The following is a 27,156-nucleotide window of genomic DNA, read 5'->3' as shown; positions in this document are numbered from 1 at the left end:
TGTGGACGTGCCAGACTCCAGCTGCTACAACTACTACTATCCGTCTCACCACTATCATCTCTCTCTCCCTCTTCATCTCCCTCTATCCCTCTCTCCAACACGGTCTCAGCAGATGTGTGTCTAACATGAGTCTGGTCCTGCTGGAGGTTTCTGCCTGTTAAAGGAAGTTTGTCCTTGCCACTGTAACTTGCTAAATGCTGCAAAGTGCTCTGCTCATGGTGGATTAAGATGAGATCAGACTGAGTCCTGTCTGGAAGATGGGACTGGATCTGATCCTGTCTTGATGTAGGATCTTTGTTGATAACAGAACATAGAGTACGGTCTAGACCTTAGCTGTATTAGTAATTTCTTGGAGCACCTTTGAATGTTTTACATCCCTAAAATCTGCAAAGATTGTTCATGTATATATCTGTTCTGCTCTTAATTTCATGGTTTTTATTTTGAGCAGTATTTTGCAACATGAGAGCCAGAAGAGTTCTGCTTTTTCTGCAAGGATTAAAAAACAATAGCCGTGATGTGTTCTTAAATGGATGCATGTGGCAAACATGAGACAGAGTGAGCCACAGAGATGTTAATATAATAATCCTGACACTTTAAGTGATTTAGGAAGGATGAAATGTGCACTGGCACAAGTTTGAATCTAGCTCAGGCTACGTAGTCACTTCAGGACATCTCTCCTCAGTGCAGTAATGAGCCTTTTGTTATTTAAGTGTGACTTTTAAACACTTTGCGGAGATCATCAAAGACAACATGTGAGCGAGGAGGAGAAAGAGTGCATTCAGAAGCCGTCAGGGGAACAGAGCTGAGGGTTAAAGCAGGCTGCCCGAGGCTCTGCTCCCACACGGACGCTGCACTTTCTCTGTTCCTGAGATGCGTCTCCTCTTCGGCCCACTTTGCTCTCTCTGCCGTCACCGCGCGGCTCTGCCTCCAGCTCGTGGCACTTCCCCCAGCACACTGTGAGTGTGCTACAGCTCAGGGGAATGCCAGCACCATGTCAGAAGAGCAGAGAGGAAGGGTGAGAAAAAGAGGAGAGGAGGAAAGGTGCTGGTGAAATGTTAATGTCTTGTCCGGTTCAATATCAGTATCTTTGGTCAGGGGACGGCGGTCGCCCTCTCTGTCCCGCTGTGATGCAAGAATACATGAAGCAGTGGGAGGTGCTGCACGCGGATCGGACTCAACCCTGTCCCTTGTTTTTCTCGAGCGTGCTTATCCACACACCCTCCCATACACAGACAACATAAACATTTCATGTTTGGTTAGTAACCATGCATGAGGAATTCCCCCACCCTGTTGGTGTGTCATGTTTATATTGCCTTCTTGTTGGAGTGCATAGTGCAGAGCGAGCATCCTCACTTCTCCTCCTCGGCTTCTAACCTGACCTCTTTCTCTTTAACACACACTCTCAGTCCACCTGAAGGCGAGTCATAAGTTTCTGAGACACCGGCTAAGTCCTCTCACACCAGGAGGGGGCCGCTCAGGGATCCGCCGGGTTATTGTGTGTCTGGTCTGAGGAGGAGGTCACCCAAAGTTACAGGAAGAAGTGCTGAGGACGGCTGGGGGAAGAACAGGGATGTGTATGTGAGTCTGTCTGTGTGTGTGTTTGTCCGTGAGTGTGTGTGAAGGAAAGGGATGGAGGTGGGGGGAAGGGGGTGTTGGGGTAATGTCTGGCAGATGACAGATCTGTGAATTCTTTCCTAGTGCCCACAAGGCAAAAGAAGCGGTGGTGCGGCGGTCACATCTTCAGAACACTTACAGTCTTTATCCCGCTCCTCTTCCCCCATCCTGGGGGGCTCAGACTGCTGATTAGCAAACAGGAGGCCATTCAGCAGCTGCCCCTCCTCCTCCCTCACACAAACACTCACACACACATACACAACCGCCCCCTCCCTCCACTGAAGTTCCCTTTTCTTTGGGATGATCTGAAATCATATTTTGCAGTGGTACACACATAATGGGACGGCCGAGGACAAAGGCAGGCCTGCTTTCGGTGCGAGCATCTTTGTGTCGCTCGGCACAAAAGCGGCCAGTTCAACGCCTCGTCCCACAACGGCCTCACACGATCTTTAACCCTCACCCCACTCTCAGCCCTCACCCACCTCCACGCAGGACGAATACGAGGAGGATACAGAGCTGTAACCTCAGGCTGGAAAATAAAGTCAACACAGGAGGCCACTAAAAAGTGCAGTTCCACTAGTGGCCACTTGAGGCTTGCTCCAAAAGTGAGTCAATCCTCATTAGGCCCCATTTTAAGGCTAGAAAATGTAACAAAAAATTACCAGGGATTTATTTTACTTCTGAATTCTCCTTTTAAACATTTTCCAAGTGGATTTAGTCCTTTAAAATCATTCAATGGTCAAAGAGATATATTTGCTATAAAAGAGGAACTGAAGTTCCCTTTAAACGTATATGATAATAATGCAATAACCCCCGCCTAGTCTCAGCTTCTCTGCCTGGCTCACCTACACTACAAAACAACCTCAGGATGATACCAAGCTGTAACCTCAGGCTGAAAAATAAAGTCACAACAGAAGTCCAAAAAACTGCAGTTCCATTAGTGGCCACTTGAGGCTGGCTCCAAAAGTGAGTCAATCCACTAGGCCCCATTTTAAGGCCTAATTCCATAAATGGAATAAACAAATGAGTTTAACTTAGATACTATCTTTGACATTTTTTTCCAAGACTTAGTCTTACAAAATCATTTTATGGTCACAGAGACGGAGAAGTTCCCTCAAAATGTCAGAAGATATTTAAATTCAATCATTGTAATAGTAATGCAATAACCACACACACCTTTTCTAAGCCTTCCCCACCTCCACATTAGAAACAACTGCAGGATGACCAAGCTGCAACTTCTAGGGCTGAAAAAAGAAGCTAGCGTTTAGCATCCCAAAACTAGAGATAGTCAGTGCCTGGATTGAACCACTCAGCTGTGTTTTTGTGGTGTTTTAGGAAGCCTTTTGGAAACTACTGATCTGAGTATTAAAAGGTTTAAAACTATACTCCTAATCTACTAAAACTTTTAATAAACACATCCTTCATAACACAAAAGAATTGGATTAATGCTGTGAGTGCTGCTGATACATTAATGTATGTTTGGGGGCAGTGATTTCAAAGTGCATTTGCACCAGAGAAGTCTTGTTGTCAGAGTCATGGTTGAAGTCTACTTTGTTGTTGTGCAAAACAAAGAAACAACGAATCATCTCCATGAGCTGCTCAGTGCAACCAGTACTACAAAGAAGAATCTCATTCTGTGGGAGACATGATGGTTAACTGGTTTATCCTCCAGCTCATGAACTAGCCTCAACGTTGCTTGTAAAGATTTAAGATCGACCCCCTCAGCTCCTCTCTGGAGTCTTAATGTGATCACTAGCTGTTCCAGAGAACCAAACTCTAGGCTTCAGAAAGGCAGAACATGAACCGACGGGTGACATCATGCTGGTTGAGTCCGTTATTGATACAGTCCATGGATGCTAGGATGAAACCACACAGAGTGTAAAACACACTTTGCTCTGACAGGCCGAGCAAACACAACCCTCCCTTAACACTTCAATCAAAGTCTCCTCCCCTGCAGCGATGCACCCATCCTGAATCATGAACAGCACATTGTGTGTTACCCCCCTCCCTCCTTCCTCCTTCCTCCCTCTCCTGCCCACACATCAGCATGACTTTTAGATCCCCTCTCTTGGACAGTTGTTGTCTATGTGTGTGCTGTGGTGTGTTGTGGTGGGCTGAGAGGGGGGTGACATAAAAAAAGAGCAGTCAACAAAACGCAATTGTCCTCAAAGTGGCGGTAATTGCATTTGATTAAAATAATGACAGGGTGTCGGGACAGAGCGGAGGGTCTCTGGTGGGAGTGTTGAAGGCCTGACACCGAAACTGAGGGGGGGTCGAGAGAGAGAGAGGGAGGCTGACAGAGAGAGAGGACTGTGTGGGTCTTTGTCACAAAGCTTAAAGGTGCACTCACCTGGATCATCACATGAGAGCGGGGCAGGTGGGCAGCAGCACATGGAACAGAAAGAAAACAAAGAGACGGTTAGTTCGGTCAACGAGCCGGAGGAAGAAAGAAGGATTGTTTAGGTTAAAGTGAGGAAAGAATACAATCTGTTGTTAGGAGGAACCTGGAGAAGAGAGATAGCATGAAGTGTGTTATTAAAGAAACTCTGACACTACAAACACAAAAATACATCCGTCACAAACAATGACTGTACGGTAATATGATACAATATGAACCGTTAAAGCTGGGATTGGTAGTCTCGGAAAACTAGCATGAATTTGAATGTAGCTTTTCCTCATGACTCCGTCTAACCCCTCCCCTCCTCCCTCAGAGCTCCTCCAAAACGACGTCCCCCCCCGCTCACATGCACGAGCGCCGCTGATTCTCGACCATATGATGGTGACTGATTCAAAACCGGTCCTCACCAAAACATTCTCATAGTGAAAGTTAAAAACACAAACAAACATGGCTGCTGTTAGTACTCACAACTGTCATTCTAGCATTATCCAGTTGTACTGGTGACACGATATCAGGAGAAAAGTTATAACACATATATAATACTGTAACAGATCTACTGTTTGTTAAACGTGTTCAGTGTAGATGTTCTTAATTCCTACAGTGTTGACAGTCAGTGAAGGCATCAGGAGAGGTGTAGAGTGTGTGAGCAGGAGAGAGGAGAGGAGAAGTTCTTCATTCATTCAAACATTGATTGTTGTTTTGTTGGTTGGCGTGATCACGGCCGACAGTGACCGGTTATTAAAGATCAACGTGTTCATGAATCGGCTCGTCATCCCTACAGCGTCCGGACGGACGCTACAATTCATCTACATTTTCTGTAGGACTTAGTAAATGTCATTCATTCTTCTGCTTGTCAGAGCCCCCGTGGTGAGAGCTTTTTAGACTCTGATCCGGACTACAGTCCTGAGCAAAGCCCCTCATCAGGTCAGAGGGGACAGGCCCGAGGACGAGCGAGAGGGGCAGTCAGTAGAGTTAGGGGAAGCAGCGTCAGGAGACGGAGACTCTGAGGAGTGCACGCCGGGGAAATGTACGCGCAGGAGGCGGGCAGAACGGCAGGACGGGATTTGATTGGTTTAAAATTTTGGCACCCAAAAAAGGCTGATTGGTTGGTGTTTTCCCAGGTTTACTCTGGCTGTAGATAGCAGCTTTTCTTCACTATTTTTTAAGAACACATTATGTAATGATTGCCATCAGGACATAAAGATCATTTTAACCAGTATAACAAAAAGTGTATCTAAATCTGATTACCAACCCCAGCTTTAAGATACAAACGGATATGATACTGCCTGATACAACACTCCACAACATGACACAAACAATATAACACAATATGAAATGGTGCATCATGATGCCTCACTACACGATACATCAAGATACTTCACAACACGTCACAATACGATACGTCACGACAGGATCTGGCGCACCACGAAAGGTCACGATACGATATGAGTCAGAATAAGACACAACACGACGCGACACACTACATCACAATATAATACGATGCATCACACCACGACAAGCCACAAAAATATATGTCATGTTACCATACGACTGCACGATAAGCTGACACACGATACCTCACAACATGACACTATATGATATGATTTGGCTTGGACTTCAATATTGAGTACAATAGCTACCTCAGCAAACTGATACCAAAAACATTCCAACAAAACAACACACAACATACTTTTCACATCACTCATATTGCACATGTGCAGCACACAACACAAGTTGTGTAAAAAAAAGTGAAAAGAAGATAACTAAGTTTGCAAATAATTAACTAAATCAATCAATAAATAGACAGTCTGAAAAGTGCAACCTTACTGCAGGATATCAGTAAAAAATTAGAAAGATTTTTTTCTTTTCAATTTTCAAAAACAATCACTAAAACTCTCCACTCTATTTCTACTGAAAATAAAATACTCTACATTTATTCTTAGATTAGAATAAACAATAATGATCATGCAAAGTGTATAAGATGAATCAGTACATGCATCTACTGGAGAACTTTCTACTATTTCTGCAACTTTGAACACAACAGATGTTGCAAACACTGCCAACCAGTAGTTTGCACCTATGCAGATTTCTTGCAGGATTTCCTTAATTGAATATATTTTAAACTTCAACATTTCTTTCCAGGTGGAACTGCTGATAAATTTGTAGATGCAGATTTGAAAAGCTCTTATAAACATGCAAGATGTCTAGGTTTGGAAGTATGTGCATCTTCTGTGTCTTTAATTTCAGCTATTTAAGAAGCTAGTTTGACAGAAGGCGTGAACACAAAGATTTAGAAACAGGGCCCAGGTTTCCACATAACTGAATTTCCCTCTAAGTGTAGGAGTGTAAGAGCTCAGCTGTGGATCAGCTAACACAAACACGGCCGTCATGGTTGAAGGCCAGAAACAAAGAGTGTTGGTATGAGACTGGGTGTGAAGACTGGTGTGGCCTGTCAGCTCACAGGGTAACATAAACATCCATCCTGAACTCCTCCCTGAGACACCTGCGCTGATAACGTTAGAAAAACAGGCACACAAAGAAGGTGACAAGAGTGGCTTTACTCCCACTTCAGGAGTTATGCAAAGGATCACCTGCGTATATCAGGAGAGGATGCAGGAGGACGTGTTCGTGTGTTAATGTCGGGTACGTTGATGCCATGTTTTATAGATGGATGTAACTCTTCAGGGTTTTAAATTTCTGTTTTTCTTTGAACTCTTCAACATGTTTAAAGGAAAAGTGGAACAGGACAAACTCCTGTCACAGAGGCCTCATGATATCACTCCCTCCCTCCCTCCTCCAGAATCCAGACCGTTCTCAGGCAGAGGACCTAAATACAGCCCAGTATGAACCTCAACACTTAGCCTGTGTGTTTTTTTTTTTTTGGTATGACCCTCGGTGGCCAGCGGCGGTGTGAAAACATCGTCTGCTTCTGATGCACGCCGAGTCAGAGACGGTGAAAGAGAGAGAAGCTTTTACAAGCCGTCCGACAGCACTAAGTGTCTGCTCGCTGTAAAAAGCAGCGCTCAGGGTCGGAGCAGGGGACAGCAGGAAGAAAGAAGTGTGTGTGTGTGTGTGTGTGTGTGTGTGTGTGTGTGTGTGTGTGTGTGTGTGTGTGTGTGTGTGTTAAGGCCATGGAGAATATGATAGCCGGTAGGGATGTCAGGAGCCTCTGAAAGGAGGATGTCTAAGCCGGGCTCAGACTCTCATCTCCTCACATGGCCTCGCCCTTTCCCAGCATCCCTCTCTTCGTTTATCCCTTACACCTTCACAGGAAGTTCAGCCTGGCCCCGGAGCCAGACCCAGACCCCCTCCCTCCCTCCCCTCCCTCCCCTCCCTCCGACACTCGCAGGGCACTGGTTCACACAAGAGGAGAGGCTGCGAGTGTGTTGTGCATTAAGGGTCACAGAGATGTCAATGAGACGAGGAGGACACGTTGTACTCGTCGAAGAACATCAGCAGATGTTCACATGTCTCCGTGTGAAGTTTGCAAAATTAAAAGCTCTTCTCCTCGGGTTGCTCCACGCAAGAGAAGCTCAACTTAAACACCGATCCAGGAGCAGGGAAGACGGGACACCACAAGAGTATTTGGAGAGAGAAAATGACTACACGTGTTACTCTAGAAGATAACTGTAGATCAGATCGCTCTGCATAAAAAAGGGGGAAAGGGGAATTCCTGAGTTTATCAAGAGTTAGGATTTCAGAAGCAGTGGCACGTCTCTTTATTCCTCAGACATGACACCACAGATATTTATATATCTAACTACTTTATGAGAATAAGCTCAGGATAAGATTAATAAGCCAATCACTGAAATGCACGATGTTAATTATGCTCATCTCCAGCCATAATTTAGCTGCACAAGTTTGCAACTGTGCAACATCTGGTGCATCATTTTCTGCTTCCTGCAAGACGACAGGTAGGGTCCGAAAGAGGTTTATTTATTCAGCTCACTTGTAGGAAATACACCACCAGTCCAAAGTTTGTTCACACCTTCTCATTCAATGGTTTGTATTTATTTTAATTAGAAGACATCAAAACTATGAAATAATCTGGTTTCACCATAATCTGGATTACAACAGTAGTCAAATAGGGCTATCCATTGTGTACTAACCCTACCTCTGAACAACACAACTGATGGTCTCAAACACATTAAGAAGGCAAGTCATTCTACAAATGAACTCTTGACAAGGCTCATGTTCATTAGAAACCATTCCAGGAGACCACTTCATGAAGCAGACTGAGAGAATACCAAGAGTGTGCAAAGCTGTCATGAAGGAAAAAGGGGACTACTTTACAGAATCTAAAATATAAAACAGATTCTGCTTTGTTTAACACTTTTTTTGTTCATTCAATAATTCCATATATGTTCTTCCATAGTTGTGATGTCTTCAGTATTAATCTACAGTGTTTACAATCATTACAATAAATACAAACCCTTGATCGGTAGTGTACCTGAAACTAATGAAGCAGGGAGTGAGTTTGTGTTTTTGGACGTAACCTGTGTCTTCCTTTCTGTTCATCCTTCACAGCTTAAGTGTTTCCGCTACACCCTGGCTCTGCTCTGGCTCTTCAGACTTCACTAAATCTGAGCAAATTTAAATGTTTTGTTCCATATCTATAAATTGCATATTCTACCAGGCTTCTTCTTCATTCAAAACATGCATTTCTTTCATTGCAAATGTGCAGCATTGTGCAGGAAGTGATAAAAACATGAGGGTGAGAGAGTCAGCGTGTGTGTAGAGTAACAGGCTCTCTTTTCTTTTACAGCATTTTGGGACTCGAGCGTCGAGAACTTTAGTGTCCTCTTCCACTTTTCCTACAAACCCATACGAATACTAAAAGTTTGACTTCATTCTGAAGAATAATAATAATTAAGATGCTTATTCTAACACAACTATAATGCATCATAATTTAAGTCCTTCCTTGTGCATGAAAAACTGCGTCCTCTTTTGGCTCTTTTGCTCAGACCTTCAGTGTTCTTTGTGCAGAATGAACGAGCACTTCTAAAGATCGTTTGAGAAAGTCTTCATGTTATAAGACTTTAAAAGCTTCTGCAGACTAAATCAAGTTGCAAAGATTGATTCGTAATTTGAGAAACATCTTTCTTTGTAGCCTGAGACATGATAAAGTTCATGCAGAGCCATCCATGCATCTAAAATAATAATCTAAACGTCATTAAAGAGCGGGATTACAGATACAAACACACAAACTGTGAGTTATGCGTCTCACAGCGTGTGCAGGAACTGATTTCAGATATCGATGTATATTTTTAATCCCTCACTGGAGCTCCCTCTCTCTCTTTTCTGCCTGTTTCCTGTTTCTTGTGTTTATTTGCTCTGCACACAAAGACAGTCTGCAACAATAGACATTTGAGTAAGCTCTTCATTTATAAAACTCTTCTTGTTATTATTTATCAAACGGGGAAATGCATTATTTCCTTTGGCCGCTGCTGGGTAGCATCCTATTCTTCGGTGAATCATCATGGAGCCTCCTCTGAGTGTTTGAAGGCTGGGACAGGCTGGCTCTTCTGGAGGAGACGGAGTGGATGGACGGAGTGGATGTTTGGAAGCTTCTGGAGTGTTTTTTTCAGGCTGCGGCTCGGGCCAGACTCCGCCGTGTCCTTCAGAGTTCAAAACAAAAACATTTGGAGTGTACAGCTCACAGCTAGAGCACATCTCTTATTTGTTATCACTTGTGCTCCGGGCCCGGTTTACATTCTCCTGAGTGTGTCCTCTGGCGTGTTCATCCGGAAATTTGTCCCCTACGCCCCCTCCTGATTTAGATTCAGAGAGCAATAAAGCCTGCTGAGTTGTTGCCTTGGACAAATAAACGGAGCAAAGTGTTGATGTAGAGATGTCCCGGAGAAAAAAGTTTGGATGATAGAGAGAGGAGGGAGAGAGAGAGAGAGAGAGAGAGAGAGAGAGAGAGAGAGAGAGAGAGAGAGAGAGAGAGAGATCGGCGCTGGTCTCTCGCTCCTTCCTGTGAAAGTTTCCGGCGAGGCAGTAAACATGGCAGCGTCTGTCTCCTGTGGGAGCTCGGGGAAATGTGTTTGTGTGAGAGTGTGTTGTCTGTGTGTTTATGGATGTTTGTGTGTCTGCGTGTGGGGATGTACCGCTTGTTGGTGCATGCATACACAGCACGAGTGTGTGTGTGTGTGTGTGTGTGTGTGTATATGTATGTGTGTGTGTGTGTGTGTGTGTGTGTGAGAGAGGGGGTCAACAGTTCCTCTCCTCTCTCTCTGAGCGAGTTGTTCTGGAGCCAAGTGCCCAGCTGCTCATAGGTGTCTGTTTACAGGCTGATTCACAGGGAAGACACACACACACACACACACACACACACACACACACACACACACACACACACACACACACACACACACACACACACACACACACACACACACACACACACACACACAAACAAACACACGCATGCTTTGCATCACTCTGCAGGAATTCTCACCAAAACACGCAACATGTCAGGTTCTCGTCCTCGCAGCTTGTGCTCTAACTGAGTTTGTTAGCGGTTTAAGAACATTAGTGTGTAATCACATGAGACGGTTTCTGAGCAGGATTCACTTCATTACGCTGATTTAAGGATTTACCTGCTGGACCACAGAGCTGATGTTTGTGCGATCACTCAGAGGACGGCGTCGTTGTTGCTTGCTCTGAGCGATGCAACAATGTCTGACAGGGATCCTTGAGTATCGTGCAAAGTGTGTGAGATCACCTGCAGTGACCACAAACCATGCCAACAGGAGCAGCACCATGCTTTCTTTTTGTGCTGGTGCTATGTGGGTGCTCATCTTAACAGTGATAGTGCTCTCAATTATCCATCCATCCATCCACTATCTTGAACCCTTATCCCGTTCTGGGTCAGGGGGGGCTTGGAGCCAATCCCAGCTGACTTCGGGCGGAAGGGAGGGTAAGGCAAGGCAAGGCAGCTTTATTTGTATAGCACATTTCATACACGAGGGCAACTCAATGTGCTTTACATTAAAACATTAAAAGCATTGGAGACATTCAGACAGGCATAAAAGAACATAATTAAAATGACAAATATAATTAAACAGAAAAGAAAAGGAAAATTAGAAATGTATTAAAAATTACATTAAAATTTTAATTTAAAGTGGGTTAAAATAATCTAAGATAGGAAGGCAGTGGTAAATAAAAAAGTCTTAGTCTTTGATTTAAAAGAGGTGAGAGTTGGAGCAGACCTACAGCTTTCAGGGAGTGTGTTCCAGATATGTGGTGCATAATGACTAAACGCTGCTTCACCATGTTTCCTTCTGACTCTAGGGACTGAAAGCAGACCAGTACCTGATGACCTCAGAGGTCGAGGTGGTTCATAAAGTAGTAGCAGATCAGCAATGTATTTTGGGCCTAAACCATTCAGTGCTTTATAAACCATCAGCAGGATTTTAAAGTCTATTCTCTGACAGACAGGAAGCCAGTGTAGAGATCTAAGAACTGGAGTGATGTGGTCGACTTTTTTGGTCCTTGTTAGGACTCGAGCAGCAGCATTCTGGATGAGCTGCAGCCGTCTGATTGACTTTTTAGGGAGTCCTGTAAAGACCCTGTTACAGTAGTCTAGTCTGCTAAAGATAAATGCATGGACGAGTTTTTCTGCATCCTGCTGAGACAGGTACACCCTGAACAGGTCGCCAACCTCTCACAGGGCAAACATGGAGAGATAGAAAACCAATCACACACACACTCACACCTACGGGCAACTTAGAGAGACCAATGCACCTGGAGAGCATGTTTTTGGACTGTGGGAGGAAGCTGGAGTACCTGGAGAACCCACACATGCACAAACTCCACACAGAAAGGTACCTGACCAACCAGGGACTCAAACCAGTAACCTTCTTTCTGTGAGGCAACACTGCTCTCAAATATAAGATATTTAATCATCTATGCAGAAACGTACCTATGCACACACAATATGTCCCGTGATGTTCATAATGTCGTCTTTGTTAAAGAAAAGGTTGAAGTTTCAGCTGAGGGTAAAAACAAACAAACCTGCCCACAAACCAGTGACAGGGCCTGCATACATGCTACACATCTCATTTTTCTAATAATCAAACAGTCTGATGTTATGGTTGAAAATCCGGCCTCATAAAACAACACCTGAAGAAATCTTTACTTTGATACCATCTCTCTCTTTTGCTGTTTTTAACTGCGAGCACATTAATGAAATACAAAATGATCCCTTGTGATACAAACTGTTGCTAAACAAGCAGAAATTAGCGCTCAAACAGAAAGTGAGTGTACGTAAGGTCACATCCATTGCATGTATTGCAGGGAAATGGTATCAACATATTCACACATTTTCAACTCGCTATAAGTTCCTCTGCTGCTTCATCACTCTGTCTGGTGTCTCTTTTGTCCACACTGTCACTTCTGTGTAATGTTTATGCAGCCTAGGGATTATAGTCCCATACAAACACTGAGTAAATGCATTGAACAAATCAATGACTGGACGAGCCAGAACTTTCTTCAGTTAAACAAAGAAAAAACTGAAATGATTGTTTTTGGAGGAAGAAAGGTTAAAGGTTACTGCTCAGCTCCAATCTGCACAGATGAAACGTTCAAACCAAGCCAGAAACCTTGGTGTAGTCTTAGACTCAGACCTTAATTTCAGCAGCCACATTAAGACAATTACAAAGTCTGCCTACTATCACCTTAAGAATATATCAAGGGTTAAAGGACTCATGTCTCAGCAGGATGCAGAAAAACTCGTCCATGCATTTATCTTTAGCAGACTAGACTACTGTAACGGGGTCTTTACAGGACTCCCTAAAAAGTCCATCAGACGACTGCAGCTCATACAGAATGCTGCTGCTCGAGTCCTAACAAGGACCAACAAAGTAGACCACATCACTCCAGTTCTTAGATCTCTACACTGGCTTCCTGTCTGTCAGAGAATAGACTTTAAAATCCTGCTGATGGTTTATAAAGACCTGAATGGTTTAGGCCCAAAATACATTGCTGATCTGCTACTACTTTATGAACCACCTCGACCTCTGAGGTCATCAGGTACTGGTCTGCTTTCAGTTCCTAGAGTCAGAAGGAAACATGGTGAAGCAGTGTTTAGTCATTATGCACCACATATCTGGAACACACTCCCTGAAAGCTGCAGGTCTGCTCCAACTCTCACCTCTTTTAAATCAAAGACTAAGACTTTTTTATTTGCCTCTGCCTTCCTATCTTAGATTATTTTAACCCACTTTAAATTAAAATTTTAATGTAATTTTTAATATATTTCTAATTTTCCTTTTCTTTTCTGTTTTATCATATTTGTCATTTTAATTGTGTTCTTTTATGCCTGTCTGAATGTCTCCAATGCTTTTAATGTTTTAATGTAAAGCACATTGAGTTGCCCTTGTGTATGAAATGCGCTATACAAATAAAGCTGCCTTGCCTTGCCTTGCCTAGAAAAAAAGTACTCGACACATCCTATGCCTCGTCCATATTTTCTTCTGCAAACCTAAGAGGTCAGGTGCTGAGTGTCGTCTGGAGCCTGAAGTCCTGCAGAGTGTGAGCCGTCTTTTTCTTTGTTTGTTCCACAGAAAGATACACAACATCTGAACTTTAACATCCAGGTGTGATCTGATCACAGGTGAGACTAAAGCCGTCTGAAAACATGAAGCAGAAACATCCTCAGCTCTGAACCACAGAGCGAGCGAGTGAGCGAGCGTCCGTCTAACTCAGCGCTGCATTGTTTATGATTGAAAACGCTCTATTCTTCACGGTCATTCTGCGAATAAAACGGAGAATAAAATAAAGAAGCATAAAACAAGCTGATCGTGTCTTTCAAGTCTGTGCTGATGTTAATCAGGGCGAGACTCTCTGTGCATGAAGGACACAGTTACAGCGATTGTTTCCCTCGATTCTGAAATCAGATTCCCGAGGCGACTTGGACGTGACCCCGAGTGATAATCAGCTTTAATTAGGAGACCCGGTTCTGTGTATTCGCTCTTGTTTACGTTGCTGCTGCCAACACCGGACCTCATGATTCCTGTCGGGATATTCAATTACACTTCTGAGTCCTAAAGATGATTTGTGCTCTGCAAAAACTGCAGCAAACTTCTTCCACAGACTCAGATCAAGTCCGGCTCGGCGGGGAGACGGACGCAAATTATTGACATGATTAAATTTTGTGTGCCATGAAAAGCACATATAAATATTCTTTCACTGTAAGATGTGTTTTCAGGAGGTGTGTGAGCGTAAGTGAGCAGTACTGAGTGTAACGCTGCAGCGTGAGGAAACACAGGGCGGCGCGACGTCGTCTAATCCAGCACGCCTGGAGGTTAACGAACTCGCAGGGCGGCCTGGCTTTCCTCAGCCAAGGTGAGACCTTGTCGCTCTTACATATGTTAATGGGAGAGGGGATTGTAACGGGGCAGGCGGGAGGGCTTAGAGGAAGACCTGTAAGGCTAGAGTTACACTAGTGTGTGCGTGTGTGTGTGTGTGTTTGTGAGGTCACACACAGCTGGGCTTTAGTTTAACGCTGGTTCAGTTTAATATGAAGTGAAGTCTGAATCTTAAACTCAGAGCTGTGTGCAGGACGAACGTGCTGGAATAGTTTTTGGAGGTCTTTCTTTTGCACACACACTCTTGCACACACACACACACACACACACACACACACACACACACACACACACACACACACACACACACACACACACACACACACACACACGTGACATGACCCTGTGTGAAGGCTGTTGGCTGAGGCCTCTCTAACAACACACTCCTGACCTCCCACCTCTCACCCGGCTCAGGTTGACCTCCATTACCTCACAATTACATCCTCCAAATGGTTTTCACTGTGATGTGCTCATGCAGGAGATTTCGTCTCTGTGCAGAAATTTGATCTATATTTTAAAATCTAAATAAAACATGCATCTTTAACCTTCTTCTCAGTCTCATGTGCATCCAGACTCTAACTTTCTTTCTTTTCTGTTGCTTATTTTACATCCTTCTCTCCACTTTCTGTTGTTGTTTTTTTCGGCCTCCTCTGCAGGGCTCCAGCTCTTTGACATCGTAGTCTGCTCTCACGTTAATTCAATTAGCTAGATGGGTTTTTAAGACTTATTAAAAGCGGTTCAGGACTAAAACTATAAAAAGGCTGTACAATGAAAAAGTAAAAGAAAGTCACATTTTCTCGGAGCAGCAGGGAGACACGTCTGCTCTCTTCTGTGCTCCATAGCGACCCCTGTTGTTGTTTTTTTCAGCTCGAGCTTTGTTTAGATTATTTCAGAGTAGATTAATTTGCACAAGTTTCCTGAATACTCTCCTGTCTTTATGCATCATAAAAGCAGCTGTTGTTGTGTCTTGAAAGTTGATTAACTTGCAGAAGGTTTGCAAAAGATCAAACTTATTCTTTTTAAGGTCCGTGCACATGATTAGAAACTTCTAAATGTTTGTTTTTAAAGGTAGTTTGGAAAGAAAACATATCTTGCAACTTCATGACATCTGAAGAAACTCAACTTCTGCACAGATTAAAAAGTCTGAATCACTTGTGCATCAATGTGTCGTCACTTTGCCTTTTCTCTTTTACATTAAAGCCCTGAACGTCTTCATACTGCTGTCTCAGTTTGTGTTCTTGAGTTGTAGCAATGCAGAAGCAGGAGAAGCAAACAGAGTGACACACACTCTCTCACACACACACACACACAGCTGTTCTGTGCTGCAGAATATGAGGAGGACTCTCGCGCTGTTTTGCGACTGCTGCTACCTCCAGTGCCGACTCAGCTGCAGGACAACTTTACTCCATCACTGCTCCTCTGACTCCTCACACTGGGGATGATGAAGATGGAACAACTCTGATCACTGATCATTTATAAAAAGCTGCTTCAGAAGCGTTCATTCATTGTTTCCGTATAAGTGTGCATGTGTGTGTTGTTGCTTCCTCTCCTCATGACCTCGTTATACCTGCATGTGTGTGTGGACGGGAATTAGTCTTGTGAGCACGTCAGGATGCTGACTGCAGAGAGACAACAGCACCCCAGGACACTGATCTGCCCCCGGACCCTGCAGGTCAGGATTTCTGACCTCTGGAGAGTGGTCAGCAGAGAGCCCACAGGGCTGCAGGTAGGCTTAGATTACTGCGCTCTGTCTGCACACACACACACACACACTGAGGCACACACACAATAGTACAAGTGATATGTCAGAAATCAGCAGCATACACACACACACACACATCCATGGCTTTAGGGGGAATCAAGCCGTCGCCTCTCAATGACCTCCAACAAAAGGAGCATTGAAAACATGGCGAGCGGCTCTCACGGCGTCAGCTCAGGAGAAGTTTCTCTTTGTCGCTGCAGGAAACTTCTCCAAACAGCAGATCCTCTCCACCGTGCCAAACTGCAGAGAAGACTTCTGGATACACCAGAAACCCAACATCCGACACTGGCACCCGAACCCACAATCTGCTCCGACCCTGCCTAACACAACAGTGAAGATTACGAGGCTTTAAAGTGAACATGGTTTCCTCTCCACCGCTCTGCAGATGATTTTTACATCAGCGGGGAGACCCGGGAGTTATTCTTGGGGTTTAAATGCTCTTATAAAAGTTTGGGACTTACTGGAGTCCACATCTACGGTCTTACAAGGGGGACTGATGGAGGTTTGGGTTCATCGCACGTTAGACCTCTGCTGTCATGTTTATTATTCTAGTGATGGTCAAACTGTCATATTTAAGAAACGTAGAAGGCTTATCAAGTAGGGTTGAAGACTTGATTTTGAATCATAACTTGAAACTGAATCCCCCTCTTTTTTTACATTTTCGGGTTTAAATGATACTTAAAAAAGGTTCTGCACTTGCTGGAGTAGACCGCTTCCACTAAATGGTCTTGTTTTTGTCACTTACAGGCTTAGATTTTTATTTAAGGGACTGAAACTGGGACCTAATTTGGAGGGAGGTGTTTTCTCTAAAGCAGAACTGGCAACGTCTTTAAATTCCTTGGACTCTCCTCCGGCTAATTCAGCTATTTTATCGTGCAGAAAACAGGATTTGCTGGTCTACCAATACCTCGACTTATTGGCTCTTTCATTATTGTGCTCTTACAGATAAGCTTGGATGCAACACCTAAAACTGGCTCATACAAATTGTCTGATTGTGTGAAAAGGTAGACCAGCAACTTGCATGCTCTGCGAGATTAAGTTGCATGTTTGGTAGCTTTGACGAGAGTGACGTCAGTGCTGATTTCTGTCGTCCTACCTGAATCAAAAGCTCCATCTCTGCAGGTATTTTTTGAATGATGTAGTCAGATATCTGGAGCAAACATATAAACATGTCAGCTGCACATGCAAGAACTTTCAGAATCATGCTGCAGCTATTACAGTGTTCGGCTCTGGTTAAAGCAATCTACTCCAGCAATCCATAATTTCTCCCTCCATCATTTAGACCCCAAATATCTAAAAATAGAGTTCTTCTGTGTGTTGGCAGGATATGAGACATTTGCAGTCCACCTTGAAATGATAGAGCGTCACCCATAAGATCTGAATTAACCATCCAGGTTTCCCTTTTTGGGTTGAGACTCTTAAAGATGTAATTTCAACTTTTCGAGCACTAAGAGGTGAGCAGCGGTGAGCAGCGGTAAGCCGATACTCTCTGCAGGCTTTTCTTGGCTCCAGCGTGAGCAGCGTGTGCGCCTTCATGTCCGACCGACGCTACACACAGAGCGGGTCATCAATTCTTACTGAAGGCCATTTTATTTCATACGACACCCTCTTATTGCAATAAATGGACTGGTCACAGCCATTATGCAACGGATGTCGGGCTGGCGTGTAATTTCCCAGTGGCTCAATTTAAGATAATGGTGCGCCGTAAGAAGCCGAGAGAAACATAACCTACTGAACTCAGAAGTTTTCAAACATTCATTTAAGCGTGACATCCGAGCCCGACGCAGCGACAGTATCAGAACTTTAAGAAAGGGGTGGAGAGAAAATAAACAGCAGGGACAGGACAGGGGGCGAGGGAGATCACGCAAATATCAATAAACACTCCTCTTCCGTCTCGGAAGCTTCCTGCTTTATTTGATTAGGCGGAGGACGAGGGGAGGACGAGGGGGGGGGAGGATGAGGGGAGGGAGGGGAGGGAGGGGGGTGAAAAACAGAGCAGTCATGCTCTTTTGCTTTTCTTCCTCCTTTCCCTTCCTCCGCAATCTTCAGCCTCGTCTTAATGGGAATGGGAAGTTTGGGAAGTGGAGGGAACAGAGGGGAGGGGGGCAGCTAGCCTCAGTCTAACCTCCCCCATCTGGACTGGAGAGGAGGGGAGGGGGGGTGGGGGGGGACTTGCCAGCCTCCAGGCTACTCCCAACCCTTCCCAGCTGTTGGCTGTGCAGGGACAGAGGCTTTCTTTCCCCCCCGAGTGTGTGTTTTTGGTGGGCTTGAGAAAGCATTTTTTTTTTTCATAAACAATTGCCATATCCTCCACCAGCTGCTGACCCCTCGGCTCCCGTCCTTCAGCAGAGCTCAGAGCTCAGAGCGGGCGGGGGGGGGGCGGCGGAGGGGGGGATGGTTTTCATTTAGCGGACTCGCCTTCGCTGGGGAGACTTGCTAAAGGGCGCTCGGCCCTGTTGCTGTTAGCACGCTAGCTGCACTGAGGGAGGTAGATAGGTCAGGAGATGTTAGCTGATAGCTCTAAAAGTGACAGCTGGATCATCTGCACCTTGTGTTGCAGGACGGAGCTGAAGACAGAAGGGTGAGCGGAGAGAGTTCAAACTCTGAGGAGAACTCAACAAGCTGGAAATATAATCTAATTGTGATATTTTGACATCAAATGAGCTGCAGGAGCCTGATTGCTTTAAAACAACAGCCAGTTTATAAACCCAGCGGATTTCTTTGGAGTCATGTTTCTGGATTATTTACCGAGCAGATTTGAATCCTGACGTAATCAGAGTCAACAAAACACGCTCCCTGATGCTCACGCTGAACAAACATTCCAACATCAGTCCATTTCCCTGCTTTGTTTCAACTTTATTTGACACAAGGATTGTGTTTTCGATCACCTGCAAAATTCGACATCACATCTAGAGAAGGATTTGGATAAAACAGCTACTACTGACGAGGAGACTAGACCTGCTAGATGAGAGATGCAAACATGCACCTTTTTGAAGAGCTTAAGTTTTACTCATCCTTCACGCTGCTTGCGTTATTGCTGCAGACTTTAAGGATGGAGGAGTAAGACTTTCACACCCCAGATTCTGAGTTTGAATGAAATACAAGTCTTTTATTTCGTACTTGATCTTTATGTTTGGTGCAAGACAAAATCAGGTTTGACTGAAACTGGGATTTCCCAACTTTTACCCCTTCTCACCTGAGGCAGTTTCAGGGCCGGTTCTGAGCCGGTGCTTCATTGAGAACCGTTTTTTTTCGTGTTTCAACTGTGAGTGAAAAAGCTCCCTGCTGGGAAAACCGGCTCCATAGCGGCTCCGACTCTTTGCTGGTCTAGAACCGTGAACAGCTTACTTCAGGGGGGAGGGCCACGGTTGCCGTGATCAAAAACACAAACCAAACGTGTTTCTGTCATTGTCCTGCAGTGAAAAAATAAAAGAGACTAATGTATTCCAAGACAAAGCAGGGGTTGGCCGAGGAGACAAGCTGCCATTGTCCACCATCGTTGTTGTTGTTGTGAGGGAAAGTTCTTGCTAGCGCTGCTGGGAAAAGCGGTCACGTAAATCTGACTTCAAGATGTGCCTCTTCCACGGACTCGAGCTGGTGGAAATACAAATGGGTGCCGTATTGGTTCGCGAGTTCAACCAGATCCGAACCAGAGCGATAACGAGCCCAGAAATACAAGGTATTTAAATATGAGGTATTTGTCAGAGATAATGCACGGGTAGAGCAGTGAGATTTTGGGGATAGCTGCAAACAACAGAAGCTTGAGCTCCTCTGTGCAGGATGTTGGCCGTCATAGCGTCATTGCTGCCTTGACAAATAAGCTGATCCATCTATTTCAGTCTGTCTCTGATCGATGCATCCCAACACGTATGATCTGGTACAGATTTATGTGAATATGCATCCATTAAAAATAGCTTATCTTATGCAAGAGCAGCAAAAAACAAACAAACAAAGGAGAATGTGCAAAGAGACAAAGGGGAGATGAGACAAGACACGATCTCTGACAAACACACACACACACTTTCCCCTCCACCCACCACCTCCTACGTTCCTGTCCTCAAACAGCCGTCCCTCTGCATGTGTTGATGAAAAATGGATTGGATGCTTGTTAGCGAGGGCGGGCACAGGTGCCAATGCAGTATGTATATCATCCGATGGCATGTTTGTGCTGATGCACTATGTATGAGGCGGCCACTGCTCATGCAACATTCAGCAGGCCGGGGAGGCCGGAGGTGAGGCCAGCACAGCCTGCAGCCAAAGACGCCTGCCCCTCTGAGTGTGCGTGTGCTTGTGTGTGTGTGTGTGTGTGTGTGTGTGTGTGTGTGTGTGTGTGTGTGTGTGTGTGTGTGTGTGTGTGTGTGTGTGTGTGTGTGTGTGTGTGTGTGTGTGTGTGTGTGTGTGTGTGAGAGAGCTCAAAGTGAGCGTCGTCACAGCTGGCTGGTGGATCCACACATTTAGAAACACAACTGGGAGGCCACTCACGCAACCTCCTTTCTCAGAGTCATACGCATTGTTACACACACAAACACACTCCACGGCACAGTGGGGCTGCATCACACACGCACACGCACACAAACACTGCTTTCATAGTTCCACACACACGTACACACACGCTGGGTGGGCAGATGCTTTTTTCTTGGGCATCTAATTTGAACTTTCACCTCAAGTGTCCAGCACACACACACAAATACACAACACACACAAACACACACACACACACTACTGTTCTCTCTGTTCTGGGCTCGCATGGTAATACTTCATTATGGCAGCACTGTAATTTTCGGGGAATGAGCACTTCAAACGAACACAAACCCACACACAAACACACACAGACGGGGTTACTGTAAATGTGTGTAACCCAGAGTTCTGCAGGGACCAGAATCCGTTTGTTCTGGATTCCCAAAACAGTCCAAAATACACCAGGACGGTAATCAGAGGCGCGCTGCGAGGTTATAATTGTTGGGGCTGATTACAAAGTGGAGAGTAATGCTCCAAGGAGAGCGCGGCCAACTTGTAAATGTGAACTCGGGGACAGAGAGTGTCTGCAGGGTTCAGGTTTTGCGGCCTTCGGGACACTGACCTCATTTTAAGTCGTGTTAAAAATAAAAAGCAAGGCAGTAGTAGCTGTGGTGTTTCATTGTGTTACTTTCTGTAAACAGGACCGTGCAGCAGGAAAAACAGTCTGTATGGAGAGCAAAAGCAGGAGGAACAATAATCCAGATTAAATCTGCATGAAGAGCAGCTAACAATCTGTTCTAGATCAAACATTTACACTGAGACACAAATCTCCTTAATGCTGAGTCACTAAAGACAATCAGAGTTTAGATTTCCTGACTTCAGAAATGATGGATCCCACCTCCATTCAACAAACAAACATTGTAACAGGAGTTTTCTTCTCCTCTCTGAGACACTGTTAGTAAATACGAGACAACAGGTACATTTTTAGGGCTCATGCTGCTGATTTGAGCAAGAAGGAAGCTTAGGTGTAACGTACTTCTTGATACAGATCAACGAGTGCTACTCCAGGACCGAACTTTAGCCACATAGATGTTTCCATAGATTTTTACTGAAATATTTAACGTCAGTGTTTGCTATAGAGAGAAAATGCATGTTTTTTTTGTTTGTTTGTGTCTTTTCTGTGGACGTAACACTTTTCTGAGTTTGCACAAATGTTGAATGCCGTCCTCTTTTTGCAGAAGACTCCTCTTTCTTTCGGTGTAGCTGGTAAAAAAAAACAGAGTGAGAAAAGTTTGCACACATGGGTAGCGTTACGTCATCTTGATGTGACACTGAAGTGATTTAAAAAACAGAAAAGATAAAGAACCCAGAAAAAAATGCTCGTCTGTGCATTACACAACCACGTATTTATTATGCTCAAACAAAGACCCCACAGACCGCCGTCACACACGCCTTCATCCATATGTATAAATAATAGAAAACACACAAACACACAAACACACACACATACCGTTCCTGGCTCCCAGCGTGTGGACGCTGTCACACAAACACACTGCGCCAGGGGCCGACATGATGTGAGCGTGTCCTTTGTCCTCTCACACAACACACAAGAACGGTGTAATGCTCAAATGAGCTGCAATTGAGAAAAGATGGTGTAGTGTGGGTGGCTCTGTATGTGTGTGTGTGTGTGTGTGTGTGTGTGAGGCTAGACACACACTTAAAAACTCCCAGCTGGAGGTCAAACATGTTGACTTTAATGCAGAACGTAGACGATACAGCAGGCAGAGAGCGTATTTACACGTGTGCTCAGGTTTATACATATACACAAGTTTAAAGAGGAACAAACAGGAAACAGGAGTCTGTTCTTTATCAGCGTTACAGTAGAAGCACAGTTCTGACAGTCAGTAGTTTATTTGATATGTGCACAACAAGGAGAGAGGATATATCAGAGAGGAGTCGTGGTTATTGAAGATAGAATATAAAGCTCCACCATGCTGGGAAGGATACGTATTAAAGTTTGTGAAAGTAGTCCAAATGCACACACAGGCTGCAGGTAAACATGCATTTACAGTCACTATGTGTTTGTGTGTGCATGAAGGCTGCCTCTGGTCTCGTTTGTCAGTTTGTAACAGGTCCTCAAAAATTAATGTGAAGGCGCAGTATGCACATGACCAGTAGGGGCAGTGTTGAGGCAGAAAAGTGACAGGAAATGCAGCAGCAGGAAAAAACGTCCCAGTTTTAACCATAGACTTTATATATGATGGACAGCGTCGCTCCGCCTTTTCCCATTGTATGGTTTTGAAGCCAAAATATCCCGTTCCGGAACGCTGCCATCTTGTTCATTTCTGCAGCCAGAGTCTGGCAGTAGGGAGTTTGTGTTTCCACAGGAACAAGCTCCGCCCTACAACGTACTGTCCCGAGGTCAGAGTTTCTCTCTACAGCAGCTGTCATTTAAAGCAAACCCTGAGGTAAAAGCCCGTTTTTTAACCTCTAATAACTAACAAAAAAGGAACTTTTCAGAAAAAAGAGGCACAAAACAGTCAAATAATAACTACATATCACCACAGCAGACGGATGGGAGAAACATTCGTACCACGTGTATTTATTTTTTAAAGTTTGACCAGAGACTGAGTTTTTGACCCATACTGCAGCCAGCCACTAGGGGGAGCAGCTTTTGTGGCGGCCTCACTTCGAGCCGAGCGAGATGACGTCCATCTTATATACAGTCTATGGTTTTAACACAGTGAATCTGTAAGTCACCCGAAAAGTCGTCATTGCAGCAAAGACATATCAAAGGCATACGAAGCAGTTGCAGCTCTAGCTAGCGTTAGCACAAATTAAACATTGGGAATGCTAATTTGAGAGCTGCAGAAAGTTTAGTAGATCAAGGTAAAGCAACGAGTGACTCAATGAGCCACTTTTTCCCAGGTGGAAGACCTGTGGACACGTGGAGTAAGATCACTTCCCTTTCCTTCCCTCAGGTGTGCAGAAACTACTCTTTTTAAAATACAAAATTTAAAAAGTTGCCATCTTGTCGGCATCAGGAGCAGCTTATTATCACTTATATCGGCTCTTTTTCTCCCCCACATTGTGTCCACCTTCATGGCAGGACACAAGCATCGGGGAGCTATCACTCAGCACAGGAGCATGCTGGGTAATATTCTGAATGAAGCACGAGGAGCGACCCTGCACGTAGAAAACATGGCTGAAGGAGCAGTTTCCGCTCTCATGCGTGGACAGGAAAGCTCTGCAGCAGGAGGTTTTATAAAAACCTTAAACTCATGGACTTTGTGAGCATCTCTCTGCAGACATGTTTGCATTTTAATGGGAACAGTAAAAGGAAACAGTGTTTTAAAAGCTCCATATGCACACCATGTTCACTGCTCCTCTGTATTCACAACTGCACTTGTGCACTTCCTCCGTCATAATGTGACCCCGCTTCCCATCCCATCCTGTATAATACAGGCTTTATTCTCTGCCTAAAGGGCAAATGCTGTGTGTGTGTGGAGTGTGTGTTTGTGCGAGTTGCTCCATAGAAAAAGCACAGAGAGAAGACAGCTGAGGCCTGTGCACTTCACTTCAGTCTCTGTAGTGGAGTGAAAAGCAGAAGAGTCCTGTGACTGCTTCCTCTGAGGCAGCAGATTTGATTCCTTGAACCTGCTGACCCGATCAAATTGAACTCGAGTTCACCAATAATCTTTAATCTATGTGATGAATTACTTTGTTATCATAGACCTACTTCATGATAAGACATCAAAACCGTTGCTGTGTTCTTGTGCTGGTCTTTGCTCCACTTAAGGGGTTTTACGTGTGCATATTTCTTGCACTTTGGAGAACATTTGACTCAACAAAATATATAAAAGAGTTGTTTTGTTAGAGTTTTCATTACCAGGAAAACCCAAATTTTGATGATTCATCCTGCACTCCAAGTTGCAAGCACTTTGTTGTTTTTATTCCAATGAAACCTTCAACTTGTCACATCTGCAGAAGGATTCGAGTGCAGCCTGCATCAAATCTTGGATGTCAAAAACCTAGCAGTTAACTTGCCAGGGCTCAGGCTGTTTCTGAAACGGCCTGCATCATACTACCTCCAAATGTAGTATGGAGTACGGACTGCATACTGAATTTGAAGCTAGTCTGTAGTATGACTGCTCTGTTGGATCTGTTCTGCAGGATGCTGGGTCAGGCATCGCTGGATTTTCGGTTTCGGAAAGTGGAAGTAAACAACGGCCAAGCTGACAGCGAAACTGCTAGCGGAGGTTTATATTGTGTTTGATAATTCTCACAGACATGAGCAGTTTCCTGTGAGATGTTTATCGCCTCTGTAAATACAGGAAGTTACAAGATTCACTGCCGTTTATTTCATATTACTTCACTGTAAATGTAACGGATCGTAAGCGTCTGATACGCCTCCAACACAGTAGGTGGCGCTAATGCACGTTACCGCTGTGCATTGTGGGAAACAGTTCACAAGGGAGACTGGTTCTCTACAGACGGATCCATTTTCCTAAATCAGTGCGGGTAGTTTTGGCGTACTGCAGATTTTGCTCTTCACATACTACATACTGAATTTTGTTCGAATCAGTACGTACTGCTAGCATAGTAGGAGGTTTGAAATTAATACCAAAGCTAGTAAAAAGCCTCCATCATTGATGTTCCTGTGCTTCACTGATGTGCACACTAGCAGAGTTTTGGTTGCACATATCCATCCCTGCTTTTCACCCTCAGGTGTCCTGGTTTGGTTTTAATCAACGTGGCAGTAAAAGAAGAATGCAAGTTTAAAGGTAATGAGGCCGCAGTGGGAATTAAATCCAAAGTGGATGACTGGTTTATCTTCTCATGATGCTGCACTCTGAGAGAGTTAAAGTCAGGACATCAACCTCACCAGCTGAGACAGACTCTTTCTCACTGATGTTGCATTCACTGCAGCTCCACAGATTGTTTATTTTACATATCTAGCACACTATCATCACATGAACTCCGGCTCAGAGGCCGAAGAGAGACAGAAACGAGACAGACAAACAGAAAAGACAAGTAGAGAGCTGTCCATCTTCCTCCTTCTCCTCCTCCTCCTCCTCTCGCCTGTCCTCTTCTCTCTCTCACACCAATGATAAAACAATGATCGGGTGGTGAGGAAGAGAGGGGAGGATGGATGATGGATGGATGGATGGATGGAGGGGTAAATGGAAATGAAAGGCATGCTTGCGAGGAAAAAAAAGCAAAATAAAACTGAATTGAAATGGTAATTTGCAGAGCGAGGAGCTTCTGTTTTAGGAAAAACCTGCAGGAGACAAACAAGAAATAAAAGGAAAGTTGTTTTTAATTTCTGCCCCGAGACAAAGAAGTGTGTTTTTGTTTTTCTTAATATGTTGGCACATTTGTTTTTCCTCAGCATGCATGTCCATGGTGGGAGAGGGCAGATGAGTGAGTGAGTGAGTGAGTGAGTGAGTGAGTGAGTGAGGCATGCAGGTTATCAAAACTCAGGTTAGCCGACAGATGGTTTTTAAAATGTTCTTAATGCCCCAAAAACTCTCTTCCTCACTACCTTTAAACATCAAAAAGCTGCATCAGTTCATCTCTAACCTCAGCCTCACTGTGATCATATCAATATGCAGAAGAAGTTAGTTTGACAATAGATTGTACAAAGTGGAAAAAGAAAAGAGACGAGAAGAGTGAAGTGAAGTCAGGAGAGGTTACAGACACAAAAAGTGAAGATGGATCATGAAGCTAACACTCAACAGGACTAAGTTTGAGATATGGTGATGTTTAAGGACTGATGAATGGAGAAAGAAAATGTCACAGACTCTGACGAGGCAGAAAAACTTCAAAGAAGAAATAAGACGTCATGTTAAGCTGACGCCAAATAATCCTGCGTAAGAGCACGAATCGGAACAAAGGAAAGCACATAATGTGGGTCATATGTCTGTCTAAGGCTGCACGGTGGTGCAGTGGGTAGCGCTGTTGCCTCACAGCTAGAAGGTTCCTGGTTTGAATCCCCGGCCAGGCGGGTGCCTTTCTGTGTGGAGTTTGCATGTTCTCCCTGTGCATGCGTGGGTTCTCTCCGGGTACTCCGGCTTCCTCCCACAATCCAAAAACATGCTCAGGTTGATTGATCACTCTAAATTGCCCGTAGGTGTGCGTGTGTGCATGAATGGTTGTCTGTCTCTCTGTGTTAGCCCTGTGATAGGTTGGCGACCTGTCCAGGGTGTACCCTGCCTTCCGCCCGAAGCCAGCTGGGATAGGCTCCAGCCCCCCGTGACCCCTAACGGGATAAGCGGTCAAGATAATGGATGGATGTCTGTCTAAGCTGTAGTTCAGCCTCCATCCACTAGCTGGAGCTGTAACTCCCTCCATAACACTCTGCAGCTCTACTACCTGGATGTAAAGGAGCACAGGTGATGATGTCATCTGGTAGCACGGCGTGGTTTGTCAGTATGTTGATCTAGTAAATGGGGATAAAGTTGTATGAAGGCTGTGTGTGGTTAAACTGACATATAACAATTGTATTACTTACTTATACTATTATATTGATTTAAATGTTGCTTTATTAT

At 44.5% G+C, this 27,156-nt stretch overlaps 1 protein-coding gene across 7 annotated transcripts in view; it reads right to left on the bottom strand.

Annotated features, from left to right (window-relative positions):
• Nucleotides 1-27,156, bottom strand: part of bcas3 (BCAS3 microtubule associated cell migration factor) — a 473,019-nt gene that overhangs the window by 190,555 nt on the left and 255,308 nt on the right. The window contains exon 23 of one of the 7 annotated variants that reach the window (XM_034701113.1): nucleotides 3,350-3,470. The exons of 5 other annotated variants lie outside the window; for them this stretch is intronic. In XM_034701113.1, coding sequence (XP_034557004.1) covers nucleotides 3,391-3,470 — 80 coding nt within the window. In that variant the 3' untranslated portion in view covers nucleotides 3,350-3,390. Of the gene's footprint in view, nucleotides 1-3,349; nucleotides 3,471-25,773; nucleotides 25,887-27,156 lie in introns of those variants that run through there. One more of the 7 variants, XM_034701117.1, reaches the window with a different exon arrangement.

The sequence above is a fragment of the Notolabrus celidotus genome, chromosome 14 (genome assembly GCF_009762535.1).
Source record: "Notolabrus celidotus isolate fNotCel1 chromosome 14, fNotCel1.pri, whole genome shotgun sequence".
Lineage (NCBI taxonomy): Eukaryota > Metazoa > Chordata > Actinopteri > Labriformes > Labridae > Notolabrus > Notolabrus celidotus.
The sequence above is the reverse complement of the archived record's forward strand: the minus strand, read 5'-3'. Positions and strand labels throughout refer to the sequence as shown.